The sequence below is a fragment of the Solea solea genome, chromosome 10, assembly GCF_958295425.1.
Source record: "Solea solea chromosome 10, fSolSol10.1, whole genome shotgun sequence".
Lineage (NCBI taxonomy): Eukaryota > Metazoa > Chordata > Actinopteri > Pleuronectiformes > Soleidae > Solea > Solea solea.
This window is the reverse complement of record NC_081143.1, coordinates 13,566,290-13,585,024: the sequence shown is the minus strand read 5'-3', so window position 1 is coordinate 13,585,024 and position 18,735 is coordinate 13,566,290. Positions and strand designations below refer to the sequence as shown.

Genomic DNA, 18,735 nt, shown 5'->3' with positions numbered 1-18,735 from the left:
CAATATTTATATTTTATATTTTTTATTTTTAAATACAAAGTGTGTCACAATATAATTTTTGATTAATCTACATTTGTGATATGTGGGACAATTGGAAATCATTATTAATTACCATAGAGTCTGATTTTGGGCTGCAACGATTACTATATATTTTGATAATTGATTAATCAGTTGGAGTGTTTTTTTTTGTTTGTTTTTTAATATTTAAAACAAGTTTTGTGGTTTCTCAGCTTCTTCAATGTGAATATTTGATATTAAGTAAATGGTTTTGTGGACAAAGCGAGACATTTGGCAGCATCATCATTTCCAGGATTGGTAAACACTGTTCAACATTTTCTGACATTTTATGGACCAAACAAGTACTGGATTAATTGAGAAAATAATCGACAGATTAATCGATTGTGAAAATAAACCATAGTAACATGTAAAACAACACACAGTTCCCTAATATACATCATCAATATACAGTCAGAATCATCAAGACTCCTTTGTGTTCAATTAAAACACAGTGGGTTTTCAGTAATCTAGATCCAAATAATATCCACTATTAAACCTAAAGCAATGACTAAGCATAAGACAATGAAACCAGAAAACATTCAAAGTATTTGAAATGCTATAGTACATCATAAGTCGCATAAGTTTTTCTTAACTTTATTTTAAAAATGCATGAATCTATGCCTACAGTATATGTTGTTGTTTTTTTAATTTGAGTGGACTAGAATCTTTATGGAATGCTGGGGTTGTTTACGATATAAATCCTAGAAAATGTCAAGCAGAAGCCAATTTTAATCCCTGTGCATTGTATTAGTTCCAAATCCTCTGAACCACAGCCACCCTTTACCAAAACCTGTCCCAGGGCAGAAAAAAAAACAAAAAAAACACATTATTTGGAAAATAGACCGTAGCAAGAGAGTAAACAATGTTTGTTCGAAGGTGTTCACTGCCAAAGCAGGAAAGCATATTTACGAAAAACTTTTTTTTTAGTCCTTTCTTTTTGAGTATCTAGATTTTGTTTTTCTCGCACAGTAAATAAATATTTTTTTCTTTCTTCATTTGTCGTGAACATGCTCACACAGCAGATGGCAAGGCATCAAAAAAATGTGACTCGCATTCTTCACGAAAACATGTTTGTGGAGTTGAACTGATCTGACGGAGAAAGACTGCATCTGCCTCAGTGAGCTGCTGACTTTTCATTGAGGACGATTGGTTTTCTGTTACAAATGGCCATGGGAGCTGAACTGTTTGATTTTTAGTCATATTACTTTTAACCCTGAGTGCTCATGCGGCACAGATCTGTGCCACAGGCACACCCTTGGTAAATTGCAGTGGGAATAATACACAAGTCCTTATATTGACACCCTGGGGGTGTGTGTGTGTTTATGGGTCATATCTTCAGGCTTTACAAAATGTGTTTTTTTTCTGTCTTGTTTTTTGTCTTGGAGTCAAAGTTATGATTCATTTAATGTCGCATATTTAAAAGAAAAAAAAAATGGGAGTAGTGATACTTGTGCCGTGACAAAATAGACAAATTTTCTTTTATTTTTGTTCATAAAATCGAGCTTTGATATGTTCGCATATTCAATCACATTTTTCAAAATGCGAGTACTGTTTGCTCAGTTGTGTATAGCTGATGAAAATTGGAAAATTGCCTATGCTAAAAAATAGGATAAAAGACAATATATTGCTCATTATTATAGCCTCTGTATATACCGTACATTTTAATGTAGTAATGGGAAAAAAAACAGCCTCAATGTTCTGTGTTCTAAGGGTTAAACTGGTGTCTGCTTTTTAAACAATTCTGTGCTGTCTGGTTAAAAAACAAACACAAACTAACTCATCAGCACTGCCAGTCATGATGCACGTTGCCTGTCGGACTAATTGATCACACTCCATTATGTGCTGAGAGCAGTGATGTCATGAATTTGGGGTGTGTGTTTGTGTGCACTCCAGACTGAATTAAGTCAGATGTAAACCATTTATGAGCTGATATCTGAAACCACAGACAAAAACATAGTGTGGCTGTACACTTTTGTTGCCCATACATATATAGTTTTTCTCTCCTTCATGAATAGTAACTTCATTTGTTGGAGGTACCATCAGTGATACATGGTGGAGAGACTTTTTCAAATTTATTTCAGAAATATATCCCCAGAAAGCTATCACTACTGTCACATCTGCTGTTAAATGGTGCAGCTGAATGTGCTGACTAACAGCATTACTGACGACAGCCCCTTTGACAGATGATGGTCTCTTAGGTGTTTTCCTTCTAGCTTTGTGAGAAACTCCCTTATGCAGGGACATTTTCCCCTGAATTTTATCTTGCTTATCTGCCATGTTCTTGCAGGTTTTTGTGCATAAATTGCAGGGTTTTTTCCCCCCCGCAACAGAGGAAACAGTTGTGCATCTGTGTGGGTGTGTGTGCAAAATGACTCACCATTCTGAACAGCAGAATTATAAAGGCTCATTTTAAATGGGAATATACAGTATATGTACAATTGATCAATAAATGAAGAAAATGACAAGAAAAAATGTATTATGAACAGTGGCTTGCAGAGTGCATTTATCAGACAGCAGCCCACACTTTTACATGTTTTTTTTTTTATCCAAAATACAGTGAGTAGTATCTACTAATCAGCCTTTCGAGAAATACTTGTTATTTTGTTCACCGCATTAATAGCAGCTGCAGCACTCCACTGTGTAATACAGTGCAAGTAATGTTGTTAATGTTTCCTGAGCATGATAGAGTGATTGAATTATACCTGCCCAAATTGCCGGAGTCAAAAATGCAATGATACCAGAGTGTAGTAGGTGAACGCGTGCATATTTTCAAGATTGAGGTTTATATTCTTTTGAGGAAACTAATGTCTGACTTGTGGTTTCATCAGTAGTTCCAGGTTGCTAGTTATACTGTTCATCTGACGTAACCCTCGGCATGTAATATTAGAGGTCTCTGGCCCAGATCTGTCATTCTAGTTCACGTTCTTTATTCCCTTCTGCCTCATTGACATTGGCAGTAGACCAGGCCTGTCCCAGCTGGCCCATTCGGAAATTGCTTACTGTAGAAACCCATCCGCTCAGTAACAACAGACAGCCACCCTCTCGCCAGCTGTTTGGTTCTCACATTCACCCAATATAACCCCGCTGAGATAATGGGTTTTTAAAGTCCTGGAATTAAATATTTCAAATTAAAGACCAGGTTGTCCAAATAAGTGTACAAATGATGTTGCTGAGCTTATCTCTACAGTGTATGTTTTACTTGGTTTTGCTGATCCAGGAATGAGGTTCTTGGGCTGGCAGTTAAGCTAAATAAGTGGAACTCAAGTTTTATTGTACCTTTTTTAAAGTTTTGTCAAGTTTTTATTCCCTTGCCTCCTTTCCTTCTCGTGTAATGCTCCAGCACATCACTATCACCAAGTAATAACGGTCTGAAGAAATGTGGGCAAAGAAAGAACACAAATAAATCAAAGGACAAAAATGCACCTAATTATGACAAGCTACACAAATGTGTTGTACTTCTCTCCAGGGGAGTGGGCAGTCGTTGATTAATGGTTTAGTCGCCGTGTTTGGCAATTGTGTATTGTGAGTATTTAGGCTTTTTTTTTTTTACATAATGTTTGACTGTTTTTACAGAATCTATAAAAGCCCATTATACGTTGTTTTTCAAAGTGCATGCTGACATTAGCAAATGAGGCAAAGCTAAACAAACAATCTCACTCACTGAGTTATTACTTTAGGAACATTAGGACAAAGAAAACAGCAACTTAAAGTATATGGTTTTCGAACTGAAAAGTTTTCTCCCTTGCCTTAACCATTTGATGATGCAACTCACTAAAACATTTGGCTCCCCGAAGCCACTCGTTAGCTGATTGAGTTGATTTCCTCCTCACTTTTGTTCCATTTACATAACTGTTTTGACACATTTTCTCCCTGGTTTATTTCTGCTCTGCTAGATTAAGCTCTCTCTGTCATAGCTTTTCTTAACCTTTTCTAACCAATTATACACTTCCCCCCCCCAACAGAAACCATGACGACCGCCACTTCCCCCATCCTGTTGAAATGGGATCCTAAGAGTCTTGAAATCCGTACCCTGACTGTGGAGAGGCTTTTGGAGCCCCTGGTGACACAGGTAGTTAATTTTTCTCTTTGACATAAAACCAACACAAAAAAGCTGGCATACCAATAAGCTTAAAACGTATCTAGAACCCATGCTCTTCCTGATGGTTCTGATGTTTTATGGCATCTAATGGCATCCTTGATACTTGTGAGGTCAATGTGAGATCAGCATCGATTTACTTGCTTGTTGCACCTTGGCTAGATCACTTGTTATAAAGATGTAAACTGTATTATAGCGGGTTACATTGCCTCTGTTGATTTTGTTTGTTTGTTTTCAAGCGGAACAGATGACCAAACATGGGTTATTGTGACAGTGTGTTTGAGGGCTGCAAATATCTGCAGTGCCTTTAGAGCAGTGTGTTTTTTCAATGACTTGTAGGTGGGTGGTACAGGTGGTTTATGCAGCACAAATGTGCGTAAAGAGCAAAAAGACTATATTGAACTGATATATGATGTGATATTGGTATTGTATTGGACACAAAAAAGTGATATTAAGCCTTCCGTTCTATATTCCATACCTAACCCTAATTATCTAAATAATTATCTTTCTGTAATGGTTAATACACCGGTATGTAAAAGGTCTTTAACTGAAATGATATATTTAATGCAAAAATATAATTATTACTCCATAAATTTTCCATTTTACTATTATACAAAGCACTGAAAAAAAAGCATAATATTATTTTGTGATTAAAATGTCAAATTATAGTTGTTTACTTTCATTAAGTATAACAATAAGAACTAAATATTAGTCAGCTTTTTAGCGTGGTTTTAATTTTCATCCAATCCTTTTTACACGTGTCTTGCTTTAATTTAATGCTTTCATTATTTTGCCTCTCCTGCATTACATTTTGTTTTGATGGCTTTGTGTTTTATGTTCATTTCTTGAATGTGGTTATTTCTATTTGTTCAGTTCAATTGATGTTTTGCTTTGCTGGCTTATGCTCAGTTATGTTTTCCTTTTTGTTGCTTTCTTAAGATAGAAAATGTCCTGGTATACAATACACCCCCAGCCTTGTATCCCCTTCCATTCATGCATAATGGTATATTTAGGGCACTCTTTATAGACACAATATAAAAAAATCAACAATTTGAAGATTTTTTTTTTATTAAAACAAACATTGAGCTCAAGCGTTGTTCTAAAAACTACCTCTAGGTGTCACATGCAACTCAGCAGACCGTAATAAGTTTAAATTGGGATCTCCTGTAGATCCTTTTATCACATTTGGACAAAGCACAGTTGAAAAAGCACCAATGTTGATACAATTATTGACGGCTGAATTCTATTTAGCTTCTCAGGTTTCAGTCTCGTGGAGTTGCGTGTGCTGACCCGCTGTCATGCTGTCGTGGCTTATTGTAAGAAACAGAACCACTGTTAATAGTAGGAGTGCAATAACAAGACAGTGTCAGCTGCAGAGAACATCTATTCATTTAGTTTGATTTGGACCTGACAGGTAACACATTTTTATCCTTTTATCCTGCCCTCAGCCAGAGGCTGCAGCTTAAAGAGACATTCCATTTCACTCCCAACCTTTTCAAGGCACAATGCTACTGTTTCATTTCTATTGAGACCTGATGAGGTGTCTCGAAGATTGCGTGTGACACATGGGATGATGACTTGCAAACAAAAACATTGTCAGATATTGCAAAATAGTTGTTGTCCTACTACACTTACAGCAGTGTGGCTTGAACTGGGGCAATGGTATCATATCAGTATTACAGAAGGATATACTAAATGTAAATATGCTATAAAGCGGTGCATAACATTGGGTGGAGCTTTTTGTTCCAAACAGACATCTTTAGCAACATTTCCAACAGCTGCTTTGTTGTAGGTATTGGCTGACCCGTCTAAGACTTGCCATCCAGTCTATTTACTCTTCAGGCCTCTAGAGAATGCTTTAGTTTTACTGACTTTTATTCCAGCTTTACCTGTTACAACAGCAGTATATAGCCCTTTTTTATCTTCTCTTATCTGCTACTTGAAGCAAAAGAGTCTAAGTAACACATGAATAGTCCTGAGACATTTCACTGAGCAACGAAATACAAAAAGCGATTGTGTAGACACATGAAAGGATATGTATGGTGTTAGAAAAATGGTGAACTCAACAATAAAACTTCCAGCCTTGCAAACAGGAAAAGGGTTTCATCATGTTTCAAAACACGACTGTTTTTTTTTTTTTATATAAAAGCAGCTTATCTTGCTCTTTTCCATTTCCACTGACAAAGTTATGTTTGCGGAAAATCACCCAAACATCCGTTAGTCAGAGGAGAAAGATCTTTTGCATCATGGGGAAATAATGTACATTGTCAGCAAAAAGTACCACTATTTTCAATGTCCAATTAGTTTCTAGTGAGGTGTATCCAGTCACTCTGTACTTCCATATAACATCGCATTGAAGAAATGTAAGGGCCCACTAAGAGATAATTGAATATGAGCAAGAATTTCAAAAGCCACTTTACTTTCTTAAGCTTTCTGAGCTTCATTTGTTGTTGGCTGTCGAACATCACAATCTCCTTGTTCCTGCCTGTATAAATGTTATGGGATTTGGACATACAGTACATTATTAACATTACATCAAAGCCTTTAATGAGGAACTATTACTGTTTGCTTGGACACAAACCCAGACATGCCCGTTTTTCAGCCTCAACTTAGCCTCAAACTAAACATCTTCAGGTCTGTAAAGAAACAAACAAACAAATTGGTGACAGATAGTGGTTAAATTCACATTTAAGGAGATGTTTTAATTATTGAAACACACCCACACTTGTTTAAAACCCTCAAAATGCTTAATCGATTATCAGAATAGTTGGCAATTAATCATTGATTAATCAAATAATTGTTGCAGCCCTAGATACAGTATGTCTAGATTAATCTATTGATTTTTCAACATATTGAAATATCTGACCTACATTGTATCTACAATAGGTTTAGGTTTAATAGGGTCATGTAAGTAGATAACTGGATGCACAGCATCTGTTTTGTTAACCTCTTCTTAAAGTCTATGGATGTTAATTTTACAAATGTGAGATTCTGTTCAGTGGTTTGTATTTTTAAACCTGATGGTGCATGATCCACTTATTGTATTGTATTGCACTTTTTCAATCTATCAGTACTAGGGTTGTAATCAACCAAAGAAATTCTTGGTCGACTGAAGCCCTGAAATTTCGACTCAAAATCGACTAGTCGAGGGGGGGTGGGGGTGGGTGTCAACAGCTTCTGACGGCTCTGAAAATGTTATGCATCACATGCATAGCCCATGATTTTCGAAAATATACTATGTCAACTAGTGATATTGAGGAATATTTAGATTGTATGGCTCTGTGCATGTCCTCGCACAGAGCGAGACTGAACATAGGAGCTCAGATTTGCGGCTGAGACACAAATAGACTGCTGCCGTTGTTGCGGGCGAGTGCGCCTGCAGTTACAAGACAAATCAACGATTATTAGACTAAAATATTGAAATATGCCAATTCTGATACTCAACCAGTTCATATACTCAAAACAGACGGAGCAACATAATGCAGACAAGATAGCTTACTGTTTTACTTTGAAACGCCATGTTTGTAGTCGAGCTGTGATATGCAAACTGTTGCTTGCAAACTTTGCATTCGACTTTTTTCCCGCCATCTATTTTTTGTAAAATGCTGCCACACTGCCGATGTCTTTGACATGGAGGTTAGAGGAGGACTGACTGTAGCCTAAGATGAAATGCTCAAAATGAAATAAAACAACTGCACGTTCTTTAATCTATCTGTCTCTTGTGGGTTGGGCTAATCCAAAATACTGAAAACAAGGGGGGTGTTCTCTGAAGACACCCTGTTAGCACTTGGTACATTCCTCTAGTTGAAATCAAATTAACCATAGACTGTATAAAATTAACGTGGCAAAGAGTCGACCAATCAGAATTTGAGTCAAACCACAACATATTGACTCATTTATCGACCAGTCGACTGGGACTTTACAGCCCTAATCAGTACCCGTATAAAAAAAAAAAACCTCCTGATAAATCAAATACAAAAGTGTGTGCTCTTACATGGATTAAACGTGACATGAATTACACAAAAACATGAAAAACATAGTGGCCCCTTAACTCTCCTTCCTAATTCCCCCATCTTGGATGGGATCTCCATGATGTGGGACATTGACAATGACATGTCATTCTTCCTTCATGAGTTGTCAGGACAAGGTTCTCTGCCTCACTGCCTGCTTTGCCGCAACACAGAGAAGGACTATTGATTTATTTCCGTCTTAACTTTTCTTTTCCTCAGGGGGGCCTCTGGCTCCTGTGGCTGCTTTTGATACTTAAGCATGAATTGCCAACCTTACCAATGTAACTTGCTCCTTTTAATGAATGCTTGATCTGAGTGCTTATCTTTTATGTATAATCTGTTTCTTTAAAGAGCACAATGGTAAAATTGTCTACATGCACAGGTGATTCTCATCCAGCACTCATCCAGTGAATTGACTGACAGAACAACATTAGCAAGACCATGTCTCTTCATGCTGGCCAATAATACTACATTAATATATTCTTCCATAGGATTTGGGGTCACACAGCAGATAAATGTTGTGGAAATATTCTGATTTATTTTGGTTTCCTTGGCAGTTAAATAAAAAGCTATTTTTGAGTTTACAGCCTGATAATACAGTCGTTGTGCTGGGCACTTGAATGAGTTGGCCATCAGGAGTGGAGTCTTTAACAGTCTTTGTTTTAGTACATTGGCTGAGGCCAAAGTTTTTCTCTCGGAATTGGTTGGCACCTTACACACACAAGACACATGCACACTCTTGTCAAGGGGCTTAACATAAAGGGAGGGTAGACCACAGCAGCATGGGGATTAAGGCTTCATGCTGCATCACTGTCATAATCCATTAAGCTAGCGGAAAAGGATGAATCCTGGACCTCAAACAGACACTTTTAGGAGGCAAGGAGGGATGCAATACTTCTCAAAGTTTTCACTGTATAGTTTCTGTCAAAGTTGTGGCAGTTTTGGATACTGGAGGTAAACTAAGTTTAGACAGTAGTCCTAAATTTAGGATTATATTTTATTGAAAGCAATATTGTTTTTTAGAGAGTAAACTGATCATCTCAACTGTGGCTTAGTTTAATAACTTTTGGGTGTCTCAGGAAAAGAAAACTCTTTTTTTTTTCCTATAACCACCTGTGCAGCACATTATTTTAAATTCAGTAAGAATATGATTTTCTGTCATATTGCAGGCAAGCCATTTTCAGAGGATACAGAGTCAGAGTGCTGTCTTGAAATCACTGTAGAAAAAAATATAACACATCTTCCACTTCACTTTTTGAAAACTGAGTACTGAAACAAGAAGGGGCGGAGGGGCTCTTGGGATTTGGACAAGTGAGCTTCTCCATTCTTTGCACTCTTTTCTATCCCTCGTTTGAATTTGGATGACAGAATTGCTAAGAGGCTTTGAACCCTGTGAAAGGTAGTGATGTTCATAGACTGCCTGGAACCCCTGTTTCCTGGCATGCTACACAATGGACACTTGCCATACTACAGCAAGCAATTCTCAATTGAAGTTGGAGGGCAAAGCGGGGGAATTTGTTTTCAAGCTGACAAAAACATGGACGTCCGTAGGCTTAATCAGCATCATGTGAACTCATTTGGCAATAGCTTGAATCTAGCAGAAATTCATATTTAAAAGTTAGATTTTGGCATGTGACCGGCTGTGCTTCTTTCATTGTTAGCTCAGTTGGTCCTCCAGCCTCTAATGAGTTGTAGGCATTAGCTCAGGTGTTTGATATTTCTGTTGTCTCTCAGACATGCTCCATCATGTTTCTTGAATATGAACACTCACATTTACTCATTTTGTGTAAATCACCGTAGTATTGTAGTAAAGTAGAATTATACTCATTCTACTATGAATGAGTCTCATTTTACAATGTATTTTCTTTTTTTTGTGCCAGATACAGGTACATCATTTACAAAAGAAAAAACAAAAAAAGAATGGTTTCATATTGTCCCTGATACAAAGTAGATCAGTGGGTCCTCAGGACCAGGATTGAGAAAACCCCTGCTTTAGATACTGGTGACATTCATAGATACATAGCTCCTTTAGCTTTTTTAGATAAATGTTTGACTTGGTGCACACAGCCACAAAGTCCTTGACAAATTCTTGTCTTGAATCTGCCGATGTGCTTGCAGCTGTAATGGTGCTTTATAGAGGCGAGTTCTGCTAGCATGCTGTCCAGTCAATTTTGTTCTGTAACAACATCACCTAACTCCACTCTGAATTGAATTGCTAGTTTGGAATTGTGCAACTTTTTAGAGGGCATGTTTGTCTCAGATGCTATAATATTGTTGTGAAGGAAAGTTGCACTGGTCGCACACACATAATTGTCCCAACCTCTTAGAAAAAGGGACATTTCAATCAAATCATGACAGATTCTGCAAGATTTAGTCTGATCAACTGTTGATTCCATTTTTATTGCCCAATTCTTGCCCAATTTGTCCACGGAGTCTTAGGACCCTAAGTACTCAGAATTAAAAGTTTGCTTTCATTCTTACTCTAAATATTGTATTCTGGTTATCTGTTTAATATTACTTTATTTTCTCTTGAACTGTTGTAAGTACTAAAATGCATCAATCAGTTTAATCACTGGATGATGTCTTTATAAGTTCATGAATTTACTATAATTACATGTACTGCCAAAAAGATAAGCCTTAATCACTGTATAGTTACACCTTAATGTGCAGAGCCATCTTTTTTCATTTAGTGAGTTTTTTCTTGGCAAAGAAAGGACTAATGTTTGTCATTCTCATAATAACCTTATAATTTACCCTCATAATTTAACTGAAATGGCTGCAGCTGGCCAGTACATAATTTTTTTTTTGTTAATCTGGCAGTGACCTCAGCAGTTCTGGTTTCCGGAGCTCCCATCTGCACTCACACTGCTGTTAAATTTGTTGTGGAAGTAAGTCAATATTATGGCTTTTTGGTTCTACTCAGGTGTATGGTGCATGTGTTCACTTCTTGCATAAAGTACTTCTTACTTTGTTTAGTGATTCCCAAAATGAGGGTTGTGAAAATACTCCAGGTGCCTGAGAAGTTAAATTCCATCCATCAATTTTCTACCGCTTTATCCTCCACAGGAGGGTCGCGGAGGGTGCTGTGCCAATCTCAGCTGACATAGGGCGATAGGCAGTGTTCACCCTGGACAGTTCGCCAGTCAGGGCCACATATAGAGACAAACAACCATTCATTCTCACTCTCAGTGTCAAATTTACCTAATTCCCATATTGCATGTTTTTAGACTGTGGGAGGAAGCTAGAAAACCCATTCAAACACAGGGAGAACATGCAAACTCCATGCAGAAAGGCCCTTGTTCCAACCGGGGCTCAAACCCAAGTCTTCTTGCTGCATAGGCAAGAGTGCTAACCACTACACCAACCGTGTGGCTGGTTTTAAATTATTCATGATAAATCATTATTAATTTAACAATCAATTTCAATGTGTAATATTTGTTCAAGCATGATTTTTGGAAAAAGTGACACAAACACCAGTGACCTAAGAAAGGTAACATAAGAAAGATGTGCGATGCTTTGTTTTTATGTAGTGATGATGATGATGACGATGATGATGATGATGATGATGGGGGCGATGATCACGGCTGTGTCACTCTGCAGATCACCCCTTGTTAGCTTCTCTTTTCATTACCTCTGCCAGTGCCTTAGGGTCAGTGCTGGATCTTGTGAGACACACTTTCATCCGTCTTTGAGCTGTATCTTCTAAAAGCGTACTATGTCAGCATATGGTTTGCCCAAGGGTTCTGAACAGCAGCAATGCACAGAGGCAGGTTACGCTCTAACCTACCCCTCTCTCTGACTGACTCTTTTCTCTCTCGTGGAAAAGAGAAACTTCATCAGGGATTGCCACAATCTCAACTATTCATTACCTTCCACTCTAAAACATTAGGCTTAGTGATTTTGCTCTTTTAATTGTTGTTTTTTGCGTAAATGCCATTTTTAGAACAGATTATCTTTGGTCCAAACCTCCAAAGTGCCTGCGCTAAACAAGAACATTTTCATAGTATTAAATATAAGTAACACCTGGCGCTGTGACAGTGACGCAACATGCACACAGTGACACAATAGAAAATAACTGATTAATTTTACTATATAGACTTGTGCTTTTCACACTAAAATCAAATTTTTGTGTTGTATTAATTTATTGTATTAATACTACCCATAAATTAGGTTAAAAAGTTATTTACCCTACTAGTTTGATGGATATTTAATAAATATATACATATCAAATAAAATAAAAAAACTTGCAAACCACAATAGTAAAACAAGTTGTGTTTGAGAGATAAGCAGCAATTTAGCACAACTTTATTACATGCTGCAAAATGAAATCTCACATTAGTTTTAGCAGGTCATGCACATGAGTCTACATGACTGCAAATGTTTTTGAGATAGTCAAAAGTATGTACACCATTTATGATGGTTTTTTATCATTGTGGACAAAGGGAAGTACTTTCTTCAGTCTCCTCTTTGTATATACAACATTAGCGTGTACATTCCCACAGTTCAAATATTTCACATATCAAACATTATTCTGCATTTTTATTATTCATAGTTAAAATTTAATTCCATGTTTTTAAATGCAGTAGAAAAACTGTATTTACAAAGTGTATGTTTTATTCACTTTCTATATGCACTAACACTCCCTGCTGAATGTGAGAGCAACAGAGGAGAGTCCAAGGTCAGTAATTCTCCTGTAACCAAGCACTTTGGATACGTTTTAGTTATCAGTGGTGTATCTACAGAGATCTGTCACACCAGACACAAACACACACTGTGCAGTGTCCTGAATTCATAAGACTGTGACATGATGCCATGCAGCCGAAGCTGTAAAGACTCTGAGCAGATATGAGTGGAACATTGCTGATCTGTTTGACATCTTCAGAGCCCTCTGCCAATGAGCCAGCAGGAGTTTTGCTTCTCGTGTTTTGTTATGCGAGTGCAAGTATGTACGAGAGAGTTTGAGAGAAAGTAAACTTTCTGTGATTTAACTTTGAGCAAGATTAATCCAGATGTAATATGAATAACACGAAAAAGGTTTGGTGCATCTGCCATTTCTTGATTGAGCCTTTCATATATTTGTGCTTTTTAAATGTTTTGTTTGCTTTTCTCCAGACTGGCATCCTATTCCCCTACACATTTTAAATTTGATTTGATTTGATGAACACTGTGTTACTATTCGACAGAATGTAGAAAATATGATAAAGCCATACCCATGAATAATTTACCCACCAAGTTCCTCCTAGGGTCCTTTAAACTGCTTTTAAACAGCACTCCCTCTAGTTTTGTCTACCTTTGCTGAGTTCAGGATTTGCTCAGAGGCACATTTGTTGTTCAATATAAGGTTCCATTAGGGCTCCCCATAGTCCAATGTTAGTTAAATTAAGTTGGAAGTTGCATCACTTTGCTTGAATTGAATTGAGCAGTGGAATTATTTTAGTTTAGTATACTTAGTTTAGCGGTGTAGAATCATTTTTTAAATTTTTTTTTTTAAGTAACCAGTGATACAAGTTAATACAGTTTTATAGATACATTGCTCACAAGTCAGTCATAATGCTTGAGATCCTGAACTTGTAGTTCAGATTATCGTGAAGTACAGTTTATCGATACAATTTGTTTTTGTGTCCAATGTATTGCTCCTCAAAGGCAACACATACTGTATCAGTTGTAATCTGTTTATGTCAAACATAGGGTTTTAAGTATCAAGAAATTCAAGTGTTGGGTACATGATTATGAAGCAGGTAAAACCATTGGTTGTTAGGATAAATAGTATTATCGGAGGATTGTTAAGACAACTAAGACGAGACTGATGTTTCGGTGTGTCAACCTCTTTGGAGTGTGGAGTTATCGAAGCAGGGATATTTGATTTAGGGCTCTGCACATCAAAAGATATAGTTAAAAAAATATATAATTTGTGACACTGACTATCAAAATCTGGTAAGAGTTTAGGGGGTTTAAGGGGGTGGCAAAGCAGGTGATGCCCATTATCTGTTGATCTCTGTTATTTTCTCCATTTATCCAGAGTCCTAACTTTAATATGCTGTTTCTATTCTCGCATATTTCTTCTGAGGCATCCATGTCCTCTTCATGAGTTAGAAGAGTTAAGTTATAGACGTTTCACCTTCTATCCAAGAGGTGTTAAATAATTCAGTTTCACGAAATTCAAGGTGTGAAAGAGAGTCTGCTATTGTGTCAGTGTTGGAGTTTACCTGTGGGTTTTTTGTGTGATCATTTTTGGAAAAGAGCTCAGGGTAGCATGTTGGTGTCTGATAGTTGGTGTCTTAGGTCACCTACTCTGTTGGAGGATGAGGTCTCCAGGTTTCCGGAGATGACTTATTTCACTCCTTTCCACCAAATACAAACATTCTTATCATCAAAAAGAGTGTCCCTTGTCCTTCTAAGTGGACAGCTGATTCCTGTCCATATGAGCTGTCTCTTCTGAGCTGTGCCAAGCGTTTTACATTGGAGAAACCAAACAATCCCTGCATAAGTTTCAGGACAGTCCTCATTACATTGCACTGCATAAATGACATAGCTTTATTGGTGCCTCAGAGTTTTGTCCTTTGGGCGAATGAGACTTGCAGGGTTTGAAATGCACCAGCTTTCTTGAAGCCAGTTTTTCCTCTTGATCTGCACAATTTTTTTTGACAATGATCTTTCTATGCCTCACACTTGAAGCCATTTCTTAATGAGACTTGAGAAAGCTTTCATGTGGTTTGTCTTTGAAGTAAGACATTTCAGATGGCATACACTTGCACATACGTTTGCCATTTGTTATGAACATTATGCAAAAACCTCAAGGCATGCAAAAAATAAACCCCAGTCAAGTGATGTCATGGCAATTTCACTCAGGAAAAAGGAAAAAAAAAAACAGCAACAACAAGAAGAAAGTTCATTTTTGTTGTATTTTAAATGGAAGTTGAAGGTATGACAGGTGAAAAGACTGATATTCAAAGGTTCTGTTTTTGTCTGATAACCAATATTTTCAGAACACACAAAAACAATATCATGGATATTTATTTTTTTAGAACACAGATATCAACAATATTAAACAATGCAATTTAAACAACATCCAAATGTAAAACAATGTTGGAATTAACCAATACTGTATAGCTCTATCATCTGTGAAGCAAAATGTTTTGGCAGGCCTCAAAAATTAATCAAGTAACCTTTAGTGTGAGTGAACCCAGATTGGTGTTGAGAATAATAATGAAGGAGTGGGAGGATCAAACTGAGTATTAGAAAAATACCTATGAGGGTAACTAATGAGGAAGATTGGGGAAACTAAATGTTTATTGCACATTTTCAAAGCAGAGCAAATTAACATTGCCCTTAAAAGTTCTGTCTTGCAATTAAAGCAATACAGTTGCCCTCATTCTTCTGTACAGTAGTAAACACATAGTTATATTAAAAAAATTCAAATATAAAATGAAACATTAAAGAAAACTGCAGGTCTATGGATGAATGTGACATTTCTGGGAACAGTGGGATACATCTTTCAGTATTCAGTATTAATATGGTTGTTAATCAGCATGAGAAAGTTGGAGCATGAACACACTTTCATCTTTCTTGCTACCCAGAAACCCATTCAGGAACTAATGCACACTAATCATGCGTTGGACTCCAGCACCTGTTAGCTTCAAACATTTTTTACAAAGGTATTTGATAGAAACAAGTGTGCATTTATGCAGTGCTGTTCCTATCAGGTACTAAAAACAGGAATGTTAGGCTTTCAAGAGAAAAGAAAATGACATAACATACATCAGTGTGCAGAGTTCTCCACATTTTCTATATAACTGCCTCGGCTATATGTAGTTTTTGTGTAGTTTTGTTTGTGTACATGTTGCTGGAGCTTAAACAGTGTTATGTCTTGTTTAATTATGTGACACTTTGTGGCTGAAGCCATAATAGTGGCCATCTTGTGCAAACGGGTCATGATTAATTCTGATTCACTCACCTGGAAAAATGTACAAGTCTCGAGTCCCCTGAGCATTTATGTTCTTTACACAAGGCTACAAATACCTTCATTAATTATTCAATAGCTGGAGCGATGATGAAGGTGGGTGTCGAAGGTTAACAGAATGTCAGGATGTGTGTAACACATGGTAACACACACACTGGTCTCAGTGACATTATCAATGAAGTGTGTTTGTGTGTGTGTATTGGCATGTTTCCACCGGCTTGCCTCGCCTTGGCACGACACGGTTAAGTTGTGTTGCCACTAGCATAGTACCTGGTACCAGTTACTTTTTTTTTAAGTGCCTGCTGTGGCAAGGTTCCAAGCACGCTGCCGGCCACTGATTGGTCAGGGTGCGGTCACAGGAAGAGACGTCCGACAGTTACCGGGGAAATGCCTAAAATCTCAATATTTAACAGAGGAGTCTCATGTATTTAATGAAAGCCGAACAATGCCAAACAGTAGATCAGTTAAAAAGACTTAACAATCCTAAAAATGTGGATTCAACAATTACCAGGGATATGTCTAAAATCTTAATGTTTAACACAGGAGTCTGGTAGGGATAATGTTTTATTTAGGCTGTCCAAATGAACTGAAGACAGTGCAGTGATAAAAAATTATTATATTGCATTGTGTGTGTGTTTATTCACATGTGAACACACATGCACATGCCGTTCTCTAGTGTTTAACATTTAAAGTGCATCTCGTATCTGTTGGATGCGAGTCTCAGAGGCTCAAGGCGGAAAATTGAGTGGCTATGCGGTGCCACAGGGATTTACAGGGAGTGAGGAGTCCACTGACCAGTGCTCTGGAGGGGAAAGGCCACACGGCATTTCATACTATTGATCTGCAATAAAATGGGAGGGCAAGGCACTACAACTCTTTATGTCTAAATGGAAGGTTATCTTTATATTGCCGCAGCACAATCACTTGTGTATTACCTGCTAACCGCCATTAGCCTTATCCCACAACTGTCAGGCTCTGATACAGCATTGCAGAAAACACCCACATACTGAATAAATTAATAAATGGATGAATACATTTGGTTCCCGGGAGAATATTCTAGTGTGCAGGGAGGAGAAAATGTTTGCTGTCCAATCAGCAGTGAACTTGCATAGGTATGTGAATTGTGTACAATCCTGTGTGCTCGAAAGCAGCTCACCAAGTCGATGAATATTCTGCTGAAACGTGACTGCTGATGGCAAAGGTGTGAGAATTAAAATGAGTTGGACATGGTTCAGTCGAGGATGGGAAAATGCTGGCAACATGGGACTGCAAATTAGCCACTCCTTGAGCCTAGCTCGGCGTGTTTCTGTGCTGTGGATTTGAAAAGTCTGCAGTATTGCAGTAACTGGGACTTATTTCAGCACAAGACAAATGTGATGACCAAAGCAATCTGCCATTTTTGAACTTTCACATAGTACTACTGTACAGTAAGTACCCATGGCATGACAATGAAAAAGCAAACAGTGTCATTTATCTCATGAGTTTAACAAATAATATGTTTGTAATGGAAATATAGGCCACGTTTACAATTTAGATGTGTAGATTATGACCTTCCCCTCCTTTCTCTCGCTGTCTCACACACACACACACACACACACACACACATACACACAGGTTGATACCCTTACTTGATTAGTAGAAGGCAAGTTGTTGGGTGTGATATAGTGGAAATCAAATAATTAAATAAAAGAAGTAACTCTTGTTTCTAAGCTTAAATTTCTTTATAGAACTACTCGCCAACATCATGAACATTGTCAAAGCTGAGAGAGTGATATAGCTGTATGAAAATGACCTCTGTGTGGTCTTGCATAAATCCAAGCAGGACTATGCTAATTCACACAATAAATGGGCTTGTTGTTTACTAGCTGGCAGAAAAAAAAGGGCATGGCTGCTTTACGAAAGACGCCAAATTCATTTTATGTATCGGGCCACATTTGAATGCGCAAAGTTACCATGACCCCCTTATTTTGTATATATATATACAGGCTGCATACTAAAAGGCACAATTTCAAGTCTCTAAAGTCCAGCCATAAACGTAGTCTCATGCAGTATTTATGTATACATCATTTTTAAGTGCATGAATTCTCCTGTTCCTAATAGGTTTGTCCCAGGAAATTTAAATTTACAATAGAAGGTTATTTATTTTATTTTTTATTTTTTATTCAACCAATACTTTAATTTGCAACTTGGTTTTTGCGTTTTTAAGTTTTTGAGTTTGTGTGGAAGTATTTCCAACATCCTATAAACGTCCTCTTTGCTTTAAGCAAAGCAGCAGCCGTTTCACAAACATGTGGGTCCAAGGGCCTAAGAATGTAATGTCATTGAGCTTAAAACCATAGCACCCTGTCTTTCTCATTTTATTGAATAACATGTATCTATTCATGATATTGCAAAAGTTATCATATATTAAAGCTTATTGCTTCATTGGACCTCAAAATCGCCACTAAAAACATGTTGCTTCAGCCAGACTCCAGCCTGTCACTGTGTCTCCTTCAGTGGTCAGGCATAAATGACAGAGGAGACATGGCACATACGCTATGTGTGGACCAGATGATAGTAAATAAATGTACCACATCCACAACAAACACACATCTGCAGAGTTTGAATATTTA

At 37.4% G+C, this 18,735-nt stretch overlaps 1 protein-coding gene across 2 annotated transcripts in view; it reads left to right on the top strand.

Annotated features, from left to right (window-relative positions):
* Positions 1-18,735, top strand: part of ctnna2 (catenin (cadherin-associated protein), alpha 2) — a 252,270-nt gene that overhangs the window by 14,623 nt on the left and 218,912 nt on the right. For both annotated transcript variants that reach the window (XM_058639879.1, XM_058639880.1), the window contains exon 2: positions 4,020-4,126. In XM_058639879.1, the coding sequence (XP_058495862.1) occupies positions 4,025-4,126 (102 nt within the window). In that variant the 5' untranslated portion in view covers positions 4,020-4,024. The remainder of the gene's footprint in view (positions 1-4,019; positions 4,127-18,735) is intronic.